This window comes from Panthera tigris, chromosome D1 (assembly GCF_018350195.1).
Source record: "Panthera tigris isolate Pti1 chromosome D1, P.tigris_Pti1_mat1.1, whole genome shotgun sequence".
NCBI lineage: Eukaryota > Metazoa > Chordata > Mammalia > Carnivora > Felidae > Panthera > Panthera tigris.
The window spans coordinates 20,161,051-20,185,477 of record NC_056669.1 but is presented as its reverse complement, the minus strand read 5'-3'; the positions used below and the strand labels follow the sequence as shown (position 1 = coordinate 20,185,477).

At 49.6% G+C, this 24,427-nt stretch overlaps 1 protein-coding gene across 1 annotated transcript in view; it reads left to right on the top strand.

Moving 5' to 3' along the window:
• The first annotated feature begins 591 nt into the window (after positions 1-591).
• LOC102957423 (CXADR like membrane protein) overlaps positions 592-24,427 on the top strand; it is a 99,677-nt gene continuing 75,841 nt past the window's right edge. The window contains 1 exon segment of the mRNA XM_042958016.1: positions 592-908. Coding sequence (XP_042813950.1) covers positions 878-908 — 31 coding nt within the window. The 5' untranslated portion in view covers positions 592-877.

The window sequence follows — 24,427 nt, the reverse complement described above, 5'->3', positions numbered from 1 at the left end:
GGGTGGCTGGGGTTCCCAAGCAGGCAGGGAGCAGCCAGCGGAGGGCTGCCGGACCGTCGCAGTCCCTTCCACGCCTAACCGTCCTTATGGTCAGCCTGCGCTTTCCTACGACGCAGCCAGACAGGGAGGGCCGAGCAGAGGAGAGAAGGAGCGAGGGAAGAAGGGAGAGGAGGGAGGAGGTGAGAGGGGAGCGGCCAGAAGAATGTAAATGGGAGAGAAATGAAGAGAGAGAGAGAGAGAGACGGTGGCGGGAGGGAGGGCAGATGAGGGAGAGAGTTGGAAGCACAGAGGGTGAGTGGGGGCGAGAAAACGAGATGCCAGGGAGAAGTGGAGAGAGGCACAAAGTGAGAACGGAGCCGGAGACGCGCGGCCAGGCCTCAGCCGACCCCCGCGCGGGTCGGTGCGGCCCGGCCCCCTGCCCCCCCCCCCCCCCGGCCCCGGCGGCGGGCCCGGCTGCGCGAGGGCGGGCGCGGGGCGGAGGGGGGGGGGCGCGGGCGAGGGAGGGGCTGCCGGTGGGAGGCGACCATGTGGTTCCAGCTCACTCTTCCCCCCCCCCCCCCCTTTCTTCACTTCTTTTTTCTTTCCTAACAGGGAAAAGTGTTCGGCGGAGCGGTAGCGTCTTCCCGCCTGGCCCTGTCCTCCCCGACCCTGGTCCCCGCTCCCGTCCGGGCGCGAGCTGCCCCTCGGCGCCGGGGGGGTGGCGGGGGGCGCGGGGACCGGGCGCGGGGACGGCTCCCGCGCCGGCACATGGCTGCGGCCGCCCCGCGCGCACCCCGAGGCGCCGCGCCCGGCTCGCCCGAGGTCCGTCGGCTGCGCCCCGCCGGCCCGGAGCCCAGCAGCGGCTGAGCGGGGGAGCGCCCGCGCCCGGGGCGTCGGGATGAGCCTCCTCCTCCTCCTCCTCTGCCTAGGTGAGTGCTCGCGAGCGCGGGCCAGCTCCGCAAGGCCGTCCCCGCGGCCCCCGGGGAGCGCGGGCGCCCGGGTCCCCGCTCGCCGCGCGGGGTTAGGGGGCGGGGGCACACATCTGGCCGCGGAGACCCGCCCGGTCGGCCATCGCCAGCGGCTCGCACATCTGGGCCCGGGAGCGGGCTGGGGGCCGGGGGCGGGGGGCGGGGGGGGCGCGTCTCCGGGGGGACTTTGGGCGTGAACCGTCTGATGCGGAGGGTTGGGGGGGGAGGGCTGGTGGTCAGTTTCAGGAGTATCTGGGGACGCGGGAGGATCGGAGGAGGGAGGAAGGTTTATTCAGGAATTTTTGTGCCAGGTTCCTGAGGGTGGGGGGAGCTTTTTTGTTTCAAACGGGCGCCTCGAGGGCTCAGATTAGAAACAGATGTGTGGAAGGGTGAGAGGAAGGGAGTGGAGGAAGAGACGGGGGAGGGTGCGGGGACGAAAAGGAGGAGAGGGAAAGGGGCAGAGCGCAGGCGGGACCAGGAACGGGAAAGTGAGGACGGAGGGAGAGAAGAGGGACAAGGGGACCGGGCTGGGAGCTAGAGAGAAAAGAGGAGAAGGGGGGATAGGAAGCAGAGGAGGAAGACGGAGGGAGATTGAGCGACAGAGAGTCGGGAAGACAGAGGAAAATGGAGTGGGAAGAGAAGAACAGAGAGGAACAGGTTCTGGGGCAAAGAAGAGCTTTCCCGGTGTCCATCTGGATGTCACCCAGGCCGGGCTCCTGAAACCTCACAGGCCCTAAGGCGCAGACGCACTTGGGCTGGAAGCAGTCAGGTTTGCAGGACAGGGCAGGACAGTTCCCATCAAGGATGTGTGTGGGCAAGAGCGGACAGGAAGACCAGGAGTGTCTGAGGTGCCAGGGGCAGGCAGGAGCTGAGCTGAAGAAAAGTCGTGGTGTGCACCAGGGAAGGTGGGGGCTCCCTGGGGACAGGACAGAAAAGTTAGCCAGGGCTCAGGAAACCGAACCCAGCTGGGTTTGGTAGAGCGCGCACGGCCTGGGACACCGGACCTCCCGACAGAACGAGTCCTGACTTTGAGCTGACTAGCTGGGTGATCTCGAGCAACTTTACTCACTACCCAGGGCTTCGGTTTCCTTGGCTCCGAAACAAGCCCATTAGATGGTTCCTAAATCCCCACGTAGCTCCGACAGCCTGAAACACCGGGAGGGCGACAGGGCCTGATGTCTAGAAATAGAAAAACCAAACCCAAACCGAAGTGAAGAGGCACAAAATAGCCACCCTGACTCAGATGGCTAGAGCTCTCTGTCTGTTTTGTTTTTAAAATTTTTTTAAATGTTTTTGTTTATTTTTGAGACAGAGACAGAGCATGAGCAGGGGAGGGGCAGAGAGAGAGGGAGACACAGAATCCAAAGAAGGCTCCGGGCTCTGAGCCGTCAGCACAGAGCCCGACGCGGGGCTCGAACTCACGGACTGAGATCATGACCTGAGCCGAAGTCAGACACTGCATGGACTTGAGCCACCCAGGCACCCCTCTCTTTTGTTTTTAAATGTACAAACCCGAGGAGGCCACGTGCAGGCCTTTGGAGGCCAGCCTCCGGCCAATAATCACCCAGGTTAGAGGAATAAAGAAGGTGGATTAGCCTAAACTATTGCTCAAGTAGGGCAGGTGGGGAACCACTGTGTTGTCCTTGATACTTGGCCGAGTCTTGCAGTGCTGCTTCGGTGCACAGCTGGTGTATCTGGATGGCACCTTGGTCCCCTTTACTGGCCCCTAGCCCGAAGCTATGAATCACCAGATGTTCAGTAGACTCAAACTTCAGAGCTCCCTTATGAAAAGCAGCTGGAGTTCTTTAAGTACTTACCCCGCGTGCTTGATATGCACCACCTTGTTAACTCATTTATCCTTCACACCAATCTTATTGGCTACCCACTGTCATTATCCCCGTTTTAATGGAAATCAAGGTGTAAAGAGGTCAGAGAACTTGCTTGAGGCTGTAAGCTTGTAGTGGTGAACGGAGATGGGGCTTGAAGGTAGGTTGTTTGCCTCAAGAGGTGGCTTGCTAAACCGCAGTGAGTACAGCCTTCTTTCGCGACAGAAGGACTTGAAGGTGTTGTTTGTAGCGAAATCCAGTTTAGCCCTCGTCATGAAGCCTGAGGTGTCAGAGCGAATCTGCCAGTGAGGGGTCTGGGGAAGGGAGAGAAAACTAAGCTAAGCCTGTCTGAACACCTGCTCCATACCAGCACTGTTTGGGCACAGTTTACGGTGGAAAGTGAAAAGTGACTGTCCCACGTGGTCCGTTGAAAATCAACTGGCTGGCCTCGATGATCGTCATCCTCTTGGTTCATGAGAAAGAGGAACTGATAAGACAAGCATCAAAAAGATGTCACTGATTCACTGTCCCCTCTTTACTGCACGCCTGTTACGTGTGGCCGTTCCTCTGGCAAGAAAATAATCTGTTGGGTTGATACTTTCTTTCTCCTAGAAGCTGCTTCTCATGATTCCCTTGTTGGTTCTGTCTTTATAAAACTGGCGCAAATGAAAGGCCAACGTAGAAGGGAAAAAGTAGACTATAGACTTAGCATTCTGCACAACTGGATGTTTGCCATTCACGCTATCCAGCTTTTGTCACACCTATGTTCTTGGTCAGACGTACTCAGACTCCTGACATCCCAGTTCAAGAAAGATGAGCCCGTCACAGAGCTGATGAGCTGACGGGTCTGGGCAGGGGACAAAGCAAGAGACCTGAGGTGATGCTGGTGATCCAGAGACCGGCCACTGAAGGGAAAAACACTGGAAGGGACCCCTCTATGCCAGACATTCCTGCATGGGTCAGAAGCCCCCAGGGAAGCACTCCTGTGGGCTGGATGAACCTCATTTGCTAAGTGGTTTTGAGCCATGGTATGCCTGGCACTCTAGCAAAGCCAGAAAGAAAACCCTCAGAGTTGCCTGAATCCTAAAATCGTCTACCGGTCCCTTAAAGGAACAGTTCCAGGGCTGCTTATGATCACTGCCGGCGTGATTTCTGGCCTCTTTTCTCTAGAGAATGCACAGCACTGAAGGGGAGTTGGGAGGGCTAAGAGTTCATAAGCTGAGCAAGGATGGACCGGTTGACTCTGGACCTGCCGGTGAGTGAAATCAAACGCCACACCCCTCTGATGTGAATGAACACGTAATGCTCTGAGCTTCGTGGAGGAGAGAAAAGGGATATTTCATGGGCTCCCCCAGCCCCAGCCCCTGCTGGGACTGCCTCCCTCCCCTGATGCTCAGGTTCTCTTTATTCCACCTTAAATTCTCACTTGGACTCCTGTAATGGCTGCCATATTGGTCTCCTGCCTGAACTCTTCCTTCTCCACCCTACACACTGCTACCAGAGGGACCTCGTGAGGCAGCTGGTATAATGCAAAGAATTTGGACTTAGGAATCTGGCAAGCTCTCTGGGTTCTTGTTCTGACTCTCTTGTCCCTAAAACAGGGGTAAAGAGATCTTTAATTCAGAATTCCTAGAATTCTATGATTTTACTCCCTTCGTCCATAAACCTTTGGAAATCTCCATTGCTTATAACATTGAGTACCAACACCATTCTCATTCGAAGATTTTACACAATGTCATTCACAACCCCTCTCCTCCCACCCCAGGCAGCTCTACAGGGAATCTGGATTATTTCCTGTGCCCTACACAAGCCCCATGCTTCTTTCTGTTTCTATTCTTCTGGCCTATGAGAATCCCTCCACCAGAGATGCCCTCTTATTCTCCCCCTACCCCAGCAGATCAAAATCTTGTTCACCCCGCACATCTCACCCCCAATACCGCTTCCTCCATATGCCCTTCCATGATTTCCCCCAACAGGATACACTTTCCTTCTTTTGGATCACAGTAGTCTGTGAGGCTGCTTGGCATGATAGTGATCCGGAGGCTTGTCTTTGCCCCGGTGAGAGCGTAAGCTCCACGCAGGCAGGTCCATTGTCTCCTTTATCCATGTACCACTTTCAGTACCTTGCGTAGACTAAAAGCTGTGGACCGTTTGTTAAGAGAGTTGGATTTTTGGAACATTCAAGGTCAAGAGAGGTGAAAGATTGGAGGATGGTCACTCTGACTGTGGAAGGACACAATTGTGAGGAGCCCAGTTTTAACTCAGCTTTGCCTTTGTGCTTTCTTGTCCATTCATGCAAATGGGACTAGTACCACTTGAAAAAAAAATATACACAGAATTGTGGAATTGCAGACCCCACTGAGAATCGGATGAAACCCATGAAACCATTTCTTAGAAAAAGGCGTATATACGTTGAATTTTGCCTGTAACCTCTAGGGATTCGTGGACGTCCTAATGCCCTTCCTCGGGACCGAGTAAATCCTTGATCTAAACCTACTCCTTTTCTTATGGTGAAGGAGGAACCAGAGGTCAGAAAGACTCAGCTGAAGTCAAACAGCTAGCTTCATAGAAAGGCCAAGACTGGAATCCTGATTCCATAATCTGTTCTATCACACATTCTTGAAATAGAAAAGGTCTCTCCTTCCTTTTCAGCTCATGTAGTTAAGCTCCAAGATCACAACTGCGCTTCAGATGCTTCAGTGAAATGTGCTACGTGCTGATTAATTGGCATTGGTTTTTGTGTTGAGAAATTGCCTGAAAAATAGGGCAGATGTCGTAACATTCCAATTTAGCCATCATAAGTGGAAATCCTGGAAACTTCTGCAGTGCCTTGTAGAATGTCTGGTGTGTTCAGAAAAAGAGAATTATACCCATAGTCCCAAAGAGGGTGTGTGTGTGTGTGTGTGTGTGTGTGTGTGTGTGTGTGTGTGTGTGTTTACAAGGAATAGATTGGAAAACCAGTAGCTCTGGCGCCTTCATAATTCTGCCAGGTTATTCTGGGTGAATTCTACCACTTTGAACCTCAGTTTCTTCTTCTGTGATGTGAGATCATTAGACTAAGGTTATCTCTAAGTTTCTGTACATCATTAACATTCTCTGTGTTGTTTTTTTTTTAATTCTGAGAATTTGCTGGCTGGTCTAAATGCGGTTGGAGTTTGGGAACACATGGGTGTTGGCATGCGTTTCTGATTTTTTTCACGCACTGTCCACTCACGGCAGTTGGTTGCATATGATTATAAATCCAGAAGGGCATTCTGCCTAATGCGAAGAGAGCAGTAGAGACTTCACCATGGAAGTGCACTGTGGCACTGTTAACGAGGGAGGGAAGGTCATTCAAGGTCAGGATGGGTGGTTAGAATCCTATGCCCCAGAAGGTTAGTAACTGAAATACTCACCTACATGACCTCATCCTAAGCAAAGTTGCCTACAAAACAGCCCCCAGCGTGGACACCAGAGTAAACTTCTGCATGGAGGGTTTATTGTGTGAAACTATTTGCAAGCATTAAGCATTAAAAATAAGGTGTAATTCACATATAATAAAGTGATCTATTAAGTGTGTGGCTTAACGGGTTCCTTGCACGGTTTTGAACTTGTGGTTAGGTTTCGAGATATGAATTGTATATTATTAGGTTACTTGTAGTACCTGAGAGAGGATTATAAGAGTAAGATTATCATGACAGTAGAATTCAGGTCTAACAATCGTACAAGGTTGAGCAATTTACAAAGTTTATTAACATACTTTACCCCATCCCTAAATCACTCTTTGAGGGCAAATGTCATTATTACGCCATTTTACAGATAAATAAACTGAGGCTTAGAGAATTCAAGTAAGTTTCTCAAGCCTACTCTGTTAGTAAATAGTTGAGCCAGAATAGCAACCCAGCACTTCAGATTCCAGAGACCATTTGCTTTTCATTTACCAGGAGGGACAGAAATATTCTAGAATCAAGAATATATTACCAAGAAGTAGAGGCTTCATTTACAGGATGCCAGAGGACAAACCCTATGGTGGAAAATACAGTTAGGACATTTATCACTTACTCCCTTCCCCTATTCCATTCAAATGGTTAATCTGGCTTGTGTGGGTTGGGTTAATATGATTATTGTTTATGATTTAGCATTCCTGTGTATGTCTCACATGGATTACTAGCTCTTCTGATTAAGCAGAAGACTCTTGTAGTTAGTTATCCAAGGTTATTCAAATTAATATCGAGGTGGTTAGTATTCAAGAGACCTTGCCCTGCTTCGGGGTCAGATTCGTGAACTATCGTCTTTAGCACCCGGTCCTGTGGCTATGGGTGGTGAAGGTGTATGATTGGGTATGACTCGCCCTATGTGTGGCTTTTCTAGTTAAATCCCTGTTTTCAGCAGTTTTGACTTCTTTGCCTCCCCTTCCAAAAAAGAATGCAGACTGTACCAAAAAACAAACAAACAAAAAATCTGGTTATCTGAACTTCCTAAGTATCTGGATTCCAGAAAAACAAAAGCTTATTTCCTTTGGCACCATATAGATCAAAATGGGAAGGAATGCTGAAATCAAACAACCTTTATTTTGTTAGTGGCCGTCCGTTGGATCCCTGTGTGTCCCGCATCAGCCAGAGTCTGGGAGTGATAAGACTGAAAGCTGCTTTGTTTCAGTAGGAGGCAGGGGAGAAAGCGGTCTCCCTTGCGCCCACGGGGAAGCGGGGAAGAGAAAATGGGCAACGATCTTCAGAATGGCTCCCCAGCCAGTGGGGGGATTTTGGAGGTTTTTCTGAAGTGACACAGCGAGGGAGGTAGAAGGGAGGCGCCTCGTGGATTCAGGTCCCGTAGTAGGCTCTCAGACCCCGGGATATGAGAAAGCCACGGTTTCCACCGCCTAAGAACTCAGGCCAGTGGGGGCGAAATAGGCATAAACGAGGAATTACCGATATATGAAAGCGCTCTCGTCGAGGAAAGTACCAAGATTTCTAGGAGTCCCAAGGAGGAAAGGAACTTTATTATGAGCTGTCTTGTGGAAAGAGGGTATTTCTTCTCGTGTAGGTCTTCAGGGACTGGGCCAGCTGTCCTTCTATCCTTCACAGCACTAACACATCCTGAGGTTGGTGCTAAATAAACAGCTCGGGGGTGGGTGGGGGGTGTGATGGATCCCCCCCATCATCATCAGAAAGGATACTTAAGTGGTGTGTGTCCTTGGCATTCGGCCAGGTGCTTCCTGGAGGGATTGAACTTCCTGATGTCCTTGCCTATTGAAGATTATGGTCTCATCCTTCATCACAGCCTGCCAGCTCCCTAGCTGCCTCTATTGCCTCATCCTTCGGGGGATGTTAGAAAAAAAAAAAAAAAAAAAGGAAAGAAAAAGAGAAAGAAATACATCGATGAATTTGGATCTCGTGATTAAGAGCAGAGGTCTGTTCACCCACGGCTGTAATTGGTATTTGTCCACATGGAAAGCACATAGGATCAAGCCAAGAAGGACTTTTTGTTCCAAGAGAAATCCATTGTATTGAGCAGAGACTCGGCTCCCGTCATAGTCTTACTTTTCTGGTTGGAGGGCGGGGCAATCAGATCTCAGAGGGGGGGAAATTGCCTTGTGACTTCATTGTTTAAATTTAGGCTGGGCTTTGTCGGGATCGTTCAGACTGGGAGCAGTAAGCCTCTAACCCAGCCTCTGTCACTTCTCATTACTTCCAGTGACAGTTCCAATTATTTCCAATCACTCTTCAAGGGAAGAGCGGGGGAAGCATGGAAGGACCAGCAGTGCGGCGACTTCAGTAAGAGCCAGGGCCCCGGGCTCCTCAGACCCCAGCTTTGAAGCCCTGCTCGGCCACCTCCCCATCACGTGACCCTCACCTTCCTGCCCTTACTTTTCTCCCCGGCCACCGCACCTAGTGACGATGTCACAGGTTTGTAGACAGTTACCCGAGGTCGTGCATATAAAGAATCTCAGCGCCCTGCTTGGGACAAAGGAATCCAATGGCCGTGGTGATGACCGTGACTGTCCTTGCTGGGGGAGGGTCGGCCCATGGGGATTTGGCCGATGTGGGTATATTCTGCTTGAAGTCAGCTGACACCGGGCCGGCAGGGCCAGCCTGTGGAGCTCCGGCCACTGCTGCTCCTCCCCCATGCAGACAAGTCCCCAGATGTCCTCTGGGGAATGTCTCCCTGCTCCAGGACCCCAACAGGTGCACAGACCCCATCTGTGCCCCCCGCTAACTGCGTGCAGCCGCCCTGGGAGAGTAATGTTTGCGTCACGTAACCCTGGGCAAGAGGTGCCCTTCCTTACCCCACCTGGCACCCTGTGTGCAGGTTGCTGAGACAGTAGCTCAGCGCGAAGCCCCGCTTTCCCCAGGCTCTGTCCTCGCCGCTACGTGCTCCCGAATGCCTGTGCCAACGTGGGCTGCCCCCGCCGGGCAGACACTGGGTGGGTGCCTCATTTCTGCATTCGCCGTGAGGTAGTGTTTTATTGAGCATCAACTACGTACTAGGCATTGTGCTAGGGACTTCCATACGAGTGGTTTCTTGGATCCTCCTAACAAGCTGTGAGGCAGATATTATTATCCCCATTTTATTATTCTTATTTTTTCGTGTTTAGTTTTTAGTTTGAGAGAGAGAGTATGTGAGCAAGGGAGGGGCAGAAAGAGAGAGAGAAAGAGAAAAAGAGAGAATCCCAAGGAGGCTCCACACCGCCAGTACAGAGCCCGACACAGGGCTCGGACTCATGAGCCATGAGATCATGACCTGAGCTGAAATCAAGAGACAGACTCTTAACCGACTGAGCCACCCAGGCGCCCCCAGTATCCCACTTTATAGGTCAGCAAAGTGAGACAAGGGGTCAGGTGTTCTGTCGTACGGACTGGAGCTGGGTTTGCCTCCTGCTTCAGCAATGATCCAGGGGAGACGGGAATAAAGAGACAGGTGGGTAACCTCCGTGTTGTGACGCCCGGACGGGAGGCCGCTCAGGGACCAAGGTGTGCCTGGCCTCTGAGGATGTGGCCTCCGAAGGAAGTGTCAGCCCTTCGTCCACCCACTTTCCAGGCTGTCTTTCGTCCTGACCAGAATTAGACTGCAGCACGCCCAGCACCCACATTCAAGATGTGTTGAGTTATATTTCCTTTCTAAATTTGGGAGGACAGGAAAACCTCAAGGTGAGAAGGAAAATGTCTGTTTTTTCCACTGACCTGAACAACAGAGAGTGTGACAGCCCTCTCCACTGAACGGGGCTGAGCAGAGCGTCCCAGATTTCTGCAGACCTAGAATTCCCACTCCGAATGCATCCTTGGGCCAGGCAGGTAGGGTCTGGGTGTCCAGCCGAGGCCTGCTCTCCATCTGCTTCCCTCTGGTGGAGTTTCATCCCCCCAGGCTGCTTCGGCCAACGGCCAAGCGCAACAGGCTCCCGCCTTACCCTCTCTCCCCTCAAAGGAGAAGAGGCAGAAACGGGGCCACCTCTCCACAGCCACCCTCTCCGCTCCACTGCCTCTCCCTCCCTGTTCCCGGAGTCCTGCCGCTTCCCCAGCCCTGAGGAATCCAGTCCCTCACACGCCTGCCACGTTAACCTGACCTTCTCCTCGCTCTTTGGTCTCTCATTGGGCCCAGTATGCCCTGCTGTCAGATCTGGCACCAAATGAGAGAGAGACACAGACACCGCGTACACAGAAACACACAGAGAGAGATGAGATACACGGGGAGAGACAGAAACAGACACATGCACAGAGAGAGAGAGAGAGAGAGAGAGAGAGAGAGAGAGAGAGAGAGAGAGAAAACAGAGTGGGGAGCCTGGGTGGCTTAGTCGGTTAAACCTCCAGCTCTTGATTTCGGCTCAGGTCATGATCTCACTGTTCGTGGGCTTGAGCCCCGCGTAGGGCTCTGTGCTGACAGTTCAGAGCCTGGCGCCTGCTTCGGGTTCTGTGTCTCCCTCTCCCTCTGCCCCTCCCCCACTGGTACTCTGTCTATCTTAAAATAAACATTTAAAAATAAATAATAAATAACAAACTTATGAATGAAAAAGTTGATGAATATATAGTATAAGCTTACAAAAATAAAAAGCTGATCTCTTCCTAGAGCATCTTTTTTTTTTTTTTTTTAAGTTTATTTATTTTGAGAGAGAGGGGTCCGGGAGAGGGTGAGCAGGGGAGGGGCAGAGAGAGAGGGAGAGAGAATCCCAGGCTGGCTCGATGCTGTCAGCAGCAGAGCCCGATGCGGGGCTGGAACTCACGAACTGCGAAATCATGCCCCGAGCCAAAAATCAGGAGTCAGATGCTTCATCGACTGAGCCACCCAGGTGTCCCTTCCTAGAGTATCTTTAATGAGGATTCTTCATCATCAGAAAGACCCCGAGGAGGAAATGGTGATCTTAGGCACAAAACAGAAGATGGTGGAAAGATTTCCAGATAGAGCAGCCTGTCCAGCGTGCCTGGAAACCCTACCCCCCAGGAGGCCAACCACCGTTGGTCGTTCCTGGAACAGGACTACACCCTCTCTTTGTAAGGGGATGGTCAGGGCTGTGCAGTGAGCAGGTGCATAGGTGGGAAGTGGCCAGACACCCTGAAAACCCTCTGCTTTCCACCCGGTTGGTGGGGAGCCTATAGTCGTCAGCCCTTTTACACGTTGGGGACTTATTTTCCATGTTCCATGTGCTGTAATAATTTGGGAAACCTGAGGCTTTCCCTTCCGGCGTAATCTGAACTTTTAGCCTCATTAGTGGAGAAGGCCAGCCCAGCCATGCTGACCGACTCATTCCCTGGCCCTCTGGAAGTGAATGGCTCGTCCTTGGGCACACGGAGTTAAAATTCCTCTTTCTCTTCCTTTCTCCTCTGCCTTGGCGGATTTACCCAGCACCTCACTAACTAGCCCAGTGTCACCGAGGCAGGGCGAGCAGAAGAAACGCTCATTGGCCGATGAACACCGAAAACAGGGGTGGGATTTTAGCGATATTTTTACATTTTATTTTATTTCCAGGCTAAGTGCTTTTCTGCATACATTAGCTCTTCATGACAGCATGGTGAGGCAGGTAGTGGCAGCTTCCATTTTATAGAAGAGGGATCAGAGAGGTTAAGGGATGTCCCCCAGTTAGTAGCAGAGCCAGAACGAGAAGCCAGTTCTCCTGGCCCCCGAATCATTGCTTGTGCCACTTCTCCACACGAGCTGGAGCCCCCTTAGGAGTGGCAGCAGCATCATCCCACGGGCCTGAGCTGGCCTCTTCCCTGCCCCCACCCTGTCGTCTGTTGTCCCGGAAGCTCGCTGAGTGTGCGCTGAATGAAAGATCCTTGCCCGGTATGGCTGCTCTCCTCTCTGGGGAGGTTTGAGATTTCGTATGTGCGGTGACGGACCACGCTGATTTGCCCAGGATCGCGGGGTTTCTCAGGATGTGGACACACAGGATTTTCAGCGCTGAAACCACAACCATCCCGGGAAGACCGTTCTGCTGGTCAACCATCCGGCTACTCAAAGTGTGGTCCTCACATCAGCAGCAGCGGTATCACAGGGAGCTGGTTAGACAGGCAGAATCTCAGGCCCCACTGAGCCAGACGCTGCAAGGTCTGTGCGGGATCCCCACTGAACATAAGAAACATCTGAGAAATGGGGCGCCTGGGTGGTTCTGTCGGTTGAGCTTCCGACTTCGGCTCAGGTCATGATCTCGCGGCTCATGAGTTCGAGCCCCGCGTCGGGCTCTGTGCTGACAGCTCGGAGCCTGGAGCCTGCTTCGGATTCTGTGTCTCCCTCTCTCTCTGCCCCTCCCCTGCTCATGCTCTGTCTCTCTCTGTCTCAAAAATAAATAAACGTTAAAAAAAAGAAAAGAAAAGGAAAGAAAGAAAGAAAGAAAGAAAAGAAAGAAAGAGAAAGAAAGAAAGAAAAGAAACATCTGAGAAGCTACATAGAGCAGGATCTAAGACACCTTTGACAGGAGTTGGGGAAATGGCAGATTCGGACCTGAATTGTCTGACCTGGGAAAAGCTTGGCCGTGACCTCAGCTGATGTGCGTTAGACACACAAGGCTTATAGGCTGAGGAAGAAGGAAGTCAGGGGTCCCATGTGTGACCCAACTGGGGTGCGTGCAAAGTGGGAGAGTGTCTTGATGCTGTCTCGGCATGACATGATCCAGGGTTCAGCTTCTCCGTCTGTGAAACGATGATGTTCTTATTAAGGCTCTGAAGTTCCTTGGACTCACCCTCCCTTCGACTCGGGAGAGGCCGGCACTGTCCGTAGTGAGCAGCCAATTACCCAGACTTCATGCAATGGTGGCAGCGGGCTAAGCTCCCCCCCGGGGCCGGGGACTCAAACACCTGAAATGAAAGCACAGGGGGGCACTTAACATACAACAGAGCTGCGCGTGGCAAAGAGCAGACCCACCCTCGGTGGTTAGTTATTGAAGGAATAATGAGGCTGTAAAAGCGGTATTCCGAACCCATGCGTTTTTTCCCCCCGTTTGGTGCCTGGCTCCTTGTCACAAGAGCTGAACCCAGCTTTGCAAACAAGAAGTGATTGAACCTGTACTCCGGGAGAGGATGCGGTTGCCAGCTCCTGCTAGGTCCCAACAGCTTCTCTAGACCTTGGCTCTTCTCAAAGCAAACCGGGGTCAACGCCTTGGTTCCAGGCCTTTCCGTGACGGTGCTGGCCCGTTATCTTCTGCTCGTCTCCGGGCCCTGCAGCCTGACCGTCAAGACGTTAAAATCGCAGGCACCGGGCAAGGTAGGAAAAGACATTCGTATTTCTGGGCTGGCAGCGCGGCCTCGGACTAAAAGAAGCATAACCCACATTTGTCAACTTTCCCTCTCTTCCAAGTCACACGGCCAGTAGGGACTCTGAAATAAGGGCCGCCCCAGGGACGGGGTGACAGGCAGGCGGGGAGATGAATGTGTTCATCCGTTCAGTGAGAGCGGTTTCGGGCAAAGCTGATTTCTGCCGTGATGCTCGTCCCACCCTGACACCAAGAAATCAAACCGTCACCTCTGTCGTAATAAAGGGAGATGCCTGTGACCCAGGTCGGTCAGTTTTATAACAGTTTCTTCTCGGCTGGTCGTTTTCCCTGGGATCTCGAAGGGCTTGGGTGTGGGTGGATTTTAAAAGACGATAACCGATTTCCATCGTGAAGCAACCCTCTGTGCTTGGTTCCGAGGGTAGAGAAGGACCCGTTCGTGACCCAAGACCCCACGCATCAAAGTCTGGTGGGGGGACCAGACTGGCCGAGGAGAAGGAAATGGTGAAAGATGTTGGACAGACTGTCATAAAATGCCCAAGTGTTTGGTACGGACAGAAAGTGGCTAGGAATTTTTGGGAAAGGGTAGTCATCGAGGTGGGAGGGCTTCCTTCAGCCAACGGTGGAGCAAGAATGTGAGGTGAATACAGAATGACTTGAAGGCATTTCATCTGGGGCCAGGGAGGGGCAGGAAGCCAGAGAGGCAGAGCCCGGAGCAGAGGAAGAGAGGGGGAAAGGGCAGGAGATGCGGGCCAGAGACCATGTGAAATAGTTGTTCCATCTGACTCTAGAAATAACACTCATTCAGTTTACAGGCCCCTTTGGGGGCCTTCCTCAGGTGGTGTTGAGAAGTGACCTTGAGCACCTCACTCTTTGGGCCTGGGTTTTCACCGTGCAAGAGGGGAGATTTTAACGGAGAATTTCTAGATCCTTCTGGCTCTGCAGATGGAGGGCTCTGCGGTACTCCTTTGTGGGAGGCCAGAGCCCCAAGCCACTCCTGGGGTTCTCACTTGCCCCTCAGCTCCGCACCCCCAGGCTCCCTGCTGCTGCTCGGGCTGGGCCCCCACTGCTTTCCCTTGCACTGGGATGGACCCCACACAGTCTGATCCTGCCCAGGCTTCTGTCCCCAAGAGGCCAAAGTCCCTCCAGGCTCAAGGTCTTTGCATTGTTTTTCCCCCCACCCGCAGGAATGCTCTTTCCCCCTGATTTTTGCAAAGCTGGCTCCTTGCCTTCCAGGTTTCAGTGCAACTGTTGCCTCAGTGAGACCTTTTCCTGAGCTCCACCCACCCTCCCTGGTCTAACCAGAGTTCTACCTGCTCACTCTCACCTTACCCTGTTCTATTTTCTCCCTAATATTTATCACAGTCGGAAATACTCGTTTTCCCTCCATTCATGCACTTTTCTATTGTTCCTTGCTATGAGAGTCTGGACTTTGCCTGCATCATTGACTTCCGTGTCCTCAGTGCTAAGAACAGTGCCTGACAGAGAGCTAGAGGCTCGGTAAAGGTGTGACGAATAAGCACGTGTGCTCTTTCCTGTGTGATATGCATAGCGACAGAGAAAGTTTATAGATGACAAAAGTCATTTATGGACCCAATTATATGCAAAGATCGTCATCCCCATGATTTCATTCCATCTCCACGGCCACTCCACTGAGTAGCTACCACCAGGATCCCATTTTACGGAGGCGAATGCGGAACACTACAGAGGTTGAGCCCTTGCTGAAGACTGAAAAGCTGGTAAGGCGTGACGTTAGGATTTGGACCCGGGCAGTTTGACCGCAGAGCTGATGCCATAAATTCAAGTACTACTCAAGTCCTCTAAAGCCAGTGTTTCTCAGAGTTTAGGGTGCTTTCGAATCACCTGGGGATCTTGTTAAAATGCAACTCTGATTTGGTAGATCTGGGGCGGGGGATGGGGCTCAGATTCTGCTTCCACGTTCCCAGCCAGTGCTGCTGGTCTGTGGAAAATAACGCTCAGGAAGGAGAGGAGAGATGGAGGGGGAGAAACTGAGGCTTACAAGGTTAGGTGGCTTTCTTTAGATCATATGGATAGTTAGTAGCAGAGCGGGGACTCCAGCCCAGTGTCCCTATCTATCTCCAGGCCCTTCCAATGGTTCACAACCTCAGGGATTTGGAAGCAAGCACGCATCTTTAAAGACTGTTTGATGGGGCACCTGGGTGGCTCAGTTGGTTAAGCGTCCGACTTTGGCTCAGGTCATGATCTCACGGTCTGTGAGTTCGAGCCCCGCATCGGGCTCTGTGCTGACCGCTCAGAGCCTGGAGCCTGTTTCAAATTCTGTGTCTCCCTCTCTCTCTGACCCTCCCCTGTTCATGCTCTGTCTCAAAAATAAATAAACGTTAAAAAAATTGTTTTTAATAAATAAAAAAAAATAAAGACTGTTTGCAGGAATATAGCCACCTGAATTAGAGATTGCAAAGATGATCCTGTGTCCTCCATTGGAGCAAACAACAGGAAGTCACTACTTACAAATGCTTCCACTCTGAGACGGCTCTTACTACCGGGAAGGACATTCTACTCTGAGCTGGAGTCACCCTTCCTGGGAACTGCCCCCAACCGAGGCTACAAAGATTAGTTGCCACAGTTGCCTTGCAAGTAAAGGACCCTCCATTAAAAAAAAAAAAAAAGCTTATTTATTTATTTTGAGAGGGGTGGGGAGGGGCAGAGAGAGAGGGAGAGAGAGGATCCCAAGCAGGCTCTGCACTGTCAGCACAGAGCCTGACGCGAAGCTCGGACTCACGAACCTTGAGGTCATGACCCGAGCCAAAAGCAACAGCCGGACGCTTACCCTACTGAGCCACCCGGGGTCCCAAGGATCCTCCACTTTATGATGGGTGCTGTGCTAGATATTTTCATATGTGTGTCACCTCAGGCCAATAACCACGCCTTGAAGTATGTAGTCTCAATCCCCATTTTACAAATACAGAAACTGAGGCTCGGAGGGAGGAGGTTAAGCAACTCGTCCCAAGATGCACAGCCAATAGGCTGCACGGACAATGTCCTTTCTACCACAGTATCCCCACATATCTTCTTTCTGCCCCCAAAGCCCTGTGAATAAATGAGGGAAGTTGCTTTCATGTATGTCTCCCATCCTGCTCTTCTCTTTTGGAACCAAACCCTCCAGTTTCCTTGAACGGTTTCCCCTAGTTTTCATAATAGTCGGGCTCATCATCATTGACTGAAGCCGTGAGATGTGCCAGGCACACAATATGTAGACTGAATTAATCTCCGTAGGAGCCCTAAGAGGTCTCCATGTTATAGATGGACGGAATGCTGAAACCCAGAGAAGTAACTTGTTCAGTGGCACTCAATCAGTAAGTGACGGCAAGCCAGGATTTGAGCGTGGGTCTCCTGGACTGTGAACATGAGGGAGAACGCTGGATGGAATGAGGACAGTGGGGATCCGAGTGGGAAGTGACGCAAATCTGGCTGCCCTCCCATTGTAACTTTCTGTATTGTGTTGGCATGCATGGCCTCCCCTACGGACAGACTTCGCACAAAACAGGGGAGCCTGATCTATGCAGGGGGGTGGGGTCTTGAGTTATTGAAGGCATTGGTCTGGGGAGGTTATTTGACATCAATTCTAAGTACTTAAAAAAAAAAAAAAACAGCATCAATGATGGCGATATAACCGAAATACAACATACCATGCATATTTAAAATGTATGGTTTGTTATGTTTTGGCGTGGATGTATGTCCATGAAACTATTACCATAACCAAGATATTTATTTATTTATTTATTTATTTATTTATTTATTTAATTTTGTGTATATGACCATTAAACTGCCACCATAATCAATATATATATATATGTATATATGTATATGACCATTAAACTGCCACCATAATCAATATATATATATGTATATATGTATATGACCATTAAACTGCCACCATAATATATATATATATATATATACACGTATATATATGTATATATACGTATACGTATATGTGTATATACGTATATGTATGTATATATACATATATATATATATATATATATATATATATATATATATATAAAACACACATATTATTTTGAAAGACAATCCCAAGCAAGCTCCACTCTGTCAGCACAGAGCCCGATGCGGGCTAAATGCCAGGAACTGTGAGATCATGACCTGGGCCGAAATCAAGAGTCAGATGCTCAACCGACTAAGCCACCCAAGTGCCCCCATAATCAAGATATTTTAAATAGGTGTCACAAATCCACAAGGATAACAGCCCTAGTAATGAATTTTTGAGATTCTGATCTTCACTGTGAGGGTGGGCAGGAGAAGGACCCAGGGAAGATGAAAACCCATCTCCAGTCCCTAGAAAGCCTTGGGGAAGGTGTTGACCCAGATGATCCCGATGGTGGGGTAGGACCCTTTAGCTTCTTAGATTTCCATGCTACCTTGTAGTTTTCTGATTTATTTTGATCTAGACTCGCATGTGCAGCCCAGTTTGGCTTCTCCAGATTCCCATGTACTTCCCACTTGGGTTCAAGAATAAGTTAACCATCAAGTTCTTGGGGTTGAAGAATTTAGTAAAATGGAATCCAGCGGGGCTGGTCTTCCAGATAAAGCCTCAAATTTCAGGGTTCTCAATTCAGCAAGAATGAGATGACCCACCGGAATCTCCAAGAGGACACCCAGAAGACAGGAGCCGCAGGGTCAGTGTCCACCTCCCATCTTCCCAGCCTATGTCCTTGTCTCCTGAACCCCCACCCCCAATACATACTGCATCAAAGGGAGCAAAATACCCTAAGTAGTGAGGATTCCCAGTGAAGGGCTCTGAACGCAAAGGGCTTACTCTAGGATGACTGATATGGCCTGAATACCGTCTGTATCCTAAGAGCGTTCTCATTCTCCCCGGTCGAGGTCATCTCTGTCTGCTCTAAACTGCCATCAACTTTCCGTTATGTCAGCAAGCACCTTCTACCTTCTGAAACGTAATTGTTCACACGCACATCTTTCACTGTAAGCTCTCTGAAGGCATGATCCTGATTTGATCGTTTTCGCATCCCCTGTGGTGTCTGACCCATGGTACACAACCATACTTGTTGAACAAATGAATGAATGATGCACCTGTCCTAAACCTCCAGGAACAGCGGTATTGCTCTGCAGTGGCTTGTCTAGGACTCAGAGCTGAACAAACGTTACCTTGGCGCCTCTCACACCAGATGTCACACATGAAGTATTACACCCAAAATGAGGATTCTCACTCGTGTGATATAAATAGAGCCAAGGAGATACGTGCTCTGTCTTCTTCACATACACTGTTAATTCTAAGCAAAGGTGAGGCTTGGCCTGACAGGCTTGGCTCACAGAAGGAAACTGACTGCTGTCACTGGTGAGGCTATCTCTTGAGGGAGACACAGCTCCTGCCTCCAGTGGTTCCAGCAGGTGCTAGTGACCCAGGAGAAGAGGTAGTAGAAGGGTAGAGAACGGTTCTCAGCAAGGGGGTGTGGGGCTCAGCAACTGGGGTCCCATTTGCTCAATCTCAACCTTGGAAGGAAGTCTATAGAGCAGTAGAGTTCATGGATCACCGCTCTAATTCCTTGTCCAGAGACATCCATTCCTTGTGGGCCAATGTGGAATGGCCCGAGCGGTTAAGTTTCCGTTAGGTCACTCGAAAAGGAATTCATTTATGGGTTAGACTGAATTTGATCTGAAGTATAGGCATGCCTAAATCAGTATTTCTCGGACTTTTAGCTTTCAGGGACCAAATAAATGTGGGGCCCACTTTTCAAATATTGCTGACTACAGATATTCAACAAAAATACAAACCACCGGCATGCTGTTAGAATTATTCCTAAAAGGAAATGGCATTTCAACAACAATAATAGCAAAAAGGCAAAAAGACAACCACACAAGAACAACCCTCTGTCTACAACAACTAACACGTACTGAGTGCTAACTCTATGCTGGGCGCGATTTAAGAGTTTTACTCCTATTTCATTTTACGCCATTCATATTCCATCATGGATATTTTTTCTTCTCTAGGAAGCTATGAAAATGTCTTCATGTTCCAGCGTGCTAGTTTATACCCCAGACTTAGAAAATCAATGAGGGGCGCCTGGCCGGCTCCGTTGGAGAAATGTGTAACTCTTGATCTTGGGGTGGAGGGTTCGAGCCCCACATTGGGTGTAGAGGTTACTTAAATAAATAAATACATAAACTTTTTTTTTTTAAAGGAAGGGAAAGGGGAAAAAAAATCACCAGATGAGAAAACTTCTTTGAGGTAACTCACAGCCCTAGGAATCAAACTTTCTATGAACCTTAAAGTTTGCACCTGATCTGGAGGTCAGGATGTGATCCTTCAGACCAGCTTCTTATGCAGGATCCAGGTGACCAACATCTTCCTCTGAAGTGTCTTTGCTAGAGGGACACCCCGAGTTCCGATTCCACTTGAAACTGAGACTCACGAGTTTGGAGTCTCCATTGACAAATGCAACGGCCCAAGTGAATCACAATCCAGCCAAAGCTAACATACTTCCAACTACATTTGCGGGTCTTGAAAAATGAAGGAAATGCTACCACTTTTGTAAGATAGAGCCTCCCCTACTCCCTTTTCCTGCCTGAACTTTCAAAAACTTAATATCCCATTATCATGTTTCACAATGAACACAAACCAGATGGCTTTGGCCAGTGGAAAGAATGCTGGATTGAGTCACAGGGTATGAATTAAATAACCCTAAACAACCATTAAAAAAAAAAAAAAAACCGAAGTGTTTCTTAATTTCGAGATTAAAGGAAATCCATGGGCCCTGAAATAGAAAGAGAAGATAAAGCATGTTAGGATGCTGCCTCTAGACAGAAGGGCCTTCTTCAGAAAATGAACAGGCCAGCGGGGTCATCCACTGCAAAGCCTCCCCAGAGGCCAAACACGTCTTCAAAAGAAGGAAGCAAGTGGGAGACTCTGTTATTTATTTTTCCAAAGCTTAATAAATCAGCTCAAGGAGACCCAATGTCAGGCTTAGCTGAGAAATATTACATTTCGGGAGACAGAGCCTTAGTATCCAGGTGGGAGAGGAGCCAGAATTCAGGATGATTTAAGTCCAGATGACCCTTGCTTGTGTTGTCCCTTCCTCTGGACCATCTTGTTTCCCTGAATAAGAAAGAAGGCCACAGTCAGAACTTCCTATTACACATGGAAAAAAAAATGTTCAAATTCTCTCCTGTTCCCAACGAACTGGATTTGGAGGGCGATATGAGGAAGCATATCGTAGTAAGAAACGCATTTAAGTAAGTGTAAGAAGGTAAGTCCTGGCCTCTCCATCAGGTGGAAAGCTTAAGGTTCGCAGAAGTTTAGACGTAGGGAGCTGGAATTTTAAGATCGATAGGGAGGTAGGGAGCCCCAGAGAGCTCCATTTTTCTATCAGCTATGTCACTTGTCACTGAGGCTCAGTTTCCTTATCTGCCAAATGGGGACACAACTCCCATTTCACAAAGGAGGAAGGCAAGGCGCTTAGAGACGGAGGAACTTGGCCAAAGTCACCACCCTCTACATATCTTGTTGCAAAGCCTGTGCTCTTTTCCCTAACCACACCAACTCTCGAGATGAGATCATATACATTAAAATGTCTGTCGGGAGCCAGGCACTGTGCAGTCATTCCCTTGTGGTTATTAGGCACAGACTTCCATCTGGCATGCACAAAGAGACGTGTCAGCTCACATCTGCATGCGTCCATGAATATATTCATCCAAGACTGCTTTACAAACATGAGCAAGTTTGTGGTCTGACTAGCATAAAAATACTTTAGCAGTAACAGGACAGAACCAGGGACTCTCCCAGAAATCAGGCTCTGCAGTGGCTTCAGCCACATGAAAAGCAGTTCTGTGCTCTGACTAATGCCAGCGCTGATCTTTCGAGCATTAGTGACACGTGGCTCACTTTGGGATAATCCTGGACCTGCTGTCCCATCCCAGAAATGAGTTCTTTCTAAGAGATCAAGGCAAACCATATCTGCTGTTACTGGCCATTATTCTGGGGAATCTGGGAAAGAGGGTGTTAGCTTTGAGGCAATGATAAAGAGGAGAGAGAGGCTCCTGGTCTGGACCCAAGGGTATTCAGGGGTGACATGTTCTGCACCCTGAAAAGGTGTCATCAGAACGGTGAAGAGGAAGAGTATGATGCTTTCAGAAAGTCCCTCCAGGAAGGCTCATCTACGATTAGTGGGGTACAGTTAGCACAAACTATTTTATTTATTTTTAACCAAAAATTGAAATTTATTTATTTTTGTCATTTTATTTATTTATGTATGTATGTATTTATTTTATTTATTTATTTATTTTAATATCATTTATTGTCAAGTTGGCTAATATATGGTGTATACAGTGAGCTCTTGGTTTGGGGGGTAGATTCCCGTGATTCATCGCATACATACAACACCCAGTGCTCATCCCAATAAGCACCCTCCTCAATGCCCATCACCCCTTTTCCCCTCTCCCCCAAACCCCCCATCCACCCTCAGTTTGTTCTCTGTGTTTAAGAGTCTCTTGTGGTTTGCCTCCCTCCCTCTGTCTTTGTAACTATTTTTTTCCCCTTCCCTTCCCCCATGGTCTTCTGTTAAGTTTCTCAAGATCCACATATGAGTGAAAACATATGATATCTGTCCTTCTCTGAGTGACTTATTTCACTCAGCATAATACCTTCCAGTTCCATCCATGTTGCTGCAAATGGCATGATTTCATTCTTTCTCATTGCCAAGTAGTATTCCGTTGTATATACAAACCACATCTTTATCCATTCATCACTTGACGGACATTTAGGCTCCTTTCATAATTTGGCTGTTGTTGAAAGTGCCGCTATAAACATTGGGGTACATGTAGCACAAACTACTTTAAGGAATAGTTTCGAAGTCTGCTTCAGGAATTTTAAGATTTTATTTTTAAGTAATCTCTCCACCCAACGTGAGGCTCGAACTCACAACCCCGAGATCGAGAGTTGCACGCTCAGCCAACTGAGGCAGCCAGGCGCCTCTGCCTCAGGAATTTTAAAAATACTCATAGTCTTGGCCATTGTTGGGAACCTGTGCTGAAGAGATAAACAGAATGTACCAAGTTTATGTCCAAAAATGTTTACTGCAGTAAAAACACTAGCACAAACTAAGTGTCCCCAGATAGGATCATGGGTAAGTAAATTATGTTCGTGAATCTGTACAATCGAATAGAATGCTGTTAGCAAGACATAACAAAGAATTTTCATGACTTGGGTAACGCTTACGATATCATGTTGACTAATGAAAACACAACAGAACGGGACATACGGTACAGTCGCTACTTTGCGCTCATGTAAAGGCACCGAGAAAAGGCTGTAAGGAAGTTTTACTGGTGATAGTTATTTTCCTCATTATTTTGTCCTTATTGGCCAACTTTTGTATAATAAGTAGGTATAACTTTTATTTTTAAATGTTGCTTCAATAATGGCTTAAATATCTAAGGGCCACCCCTCCTGAAATGGCTTTCTCTTTTGCTGGAAAAAGACAGGAGGCTCCCAGGGGCCCTTCCTCCTCTCCCGCTCCCTCCCCAGCCCAGCCTGTACTGTCTCCAGGGTTCCCTTCTATGACTCAAAGCTGACCAGGGTTAATACCCCTTGGCTTAGCACAGGCTTCAGCTGCCTGTTGCCTCTAGACTAGAAGACAGGGTTCAAGCTCCTTCATGTGATTTGCTGTTCCGCATGGGGCAGACCCTTTTAGATCTTCCAGCCTTCATGCACGGTCTTCCCTCTGCTTACAACACCCTTTCCCCTCCTGGGGCACCTGGATGGCTCAGTCGGGTGAGAGTCCGACTCTTGATTTCCACTCAGGTTGTAATCCCAGGGTCGTGGGATTGAGCCCCAAGTAGAGCTCCATGCTAAGCATGGAGCCTGTTTGAGATTCTCTCTGTCTCTCTCTCTCTCTGTCTCTGTCTCTTTCCCTCTGCCCCACTCCCCCACGCATGCTCATTCTTTCTCTAGCGCTCTCTCTAAACAAACACACAAACAAACAAACACCGTTTCCCTTCCTTTTTTACCTTGGAAAGTCTTACTTGACCTTTATAGCCAAGATCAGAGGTGAGCCCCTTTGTGAAGTCTTACCCCTCAGTTCCAAGCAGAGCTGGTTGCTGTTGGCTCTGCTCCCAGAGACTTTGCCCATAGCGCCATTTGCGCAAATACAATTTGTTGTAATAAATGCATCTTTATGTCTCTTGCTCCCTCCCCCTGCCTCTGTCCCCACATAGGACCATACGACTGGGAGAATGGAGTCTGAGACTCATCTGCCTGTAGGTGCCCAGGGATGAGTAGGTAAAAAACCAAACCAAACCTGGTAGTTGAGCTGGGACAGACGAAGCAGCAGGGAGTTCCCAGGCCAAGTAGGTAGTCTCTGTAAGATGGCTGTGGCCTGACCTCCCTGGAAGCAGCAAGAAAAAGCAGGCTTCATTGCAGCCAGATTTAAGTTAGCCAAAAGGAGGAACTTCCACAGGTTGCTCTCACTGGACTAGACGCGTGATGGGGGGTGGGGTGGGTGATGCCTTCAGAATGGGGTGAAAATCTCCCTAAGAGGAGTTGGGCACTGCCCTTCTGGGAGCCCGGAAGGTAGACAAGGTGACCTCAGCCGGACCTGGGTTTCAGTGTATCGTCCAAGGCAACGCAGTTGGAAACTCTGCTTTCTCCCAGGGCCCACTATGATTCAGCTCTAGGCTTGGGCAGTTTTCCACGTTCAGCTGCACTTCCAAACCCAGATCTGCAATTTGAACCTAACGCCCCGCAGACAAAGGAGACTGTTGCTAGTAAGGAGTTTGCTCCCGAAGCCCAGTAGGGCTTTGGCTCCACAGCCCTCACTAGCATCTGCAGTCACATAAATATATATGAGGACTGTGGATTCCCCTGGGAGTCCCGGAGGCCCTCACAGCCAAGGCAGCATCTCTCCCTCTTTGCACCTCCTCCTGGACCCTCTGAGCCCAGCTGCCTCTGGGAAGCCCAGCTCCCT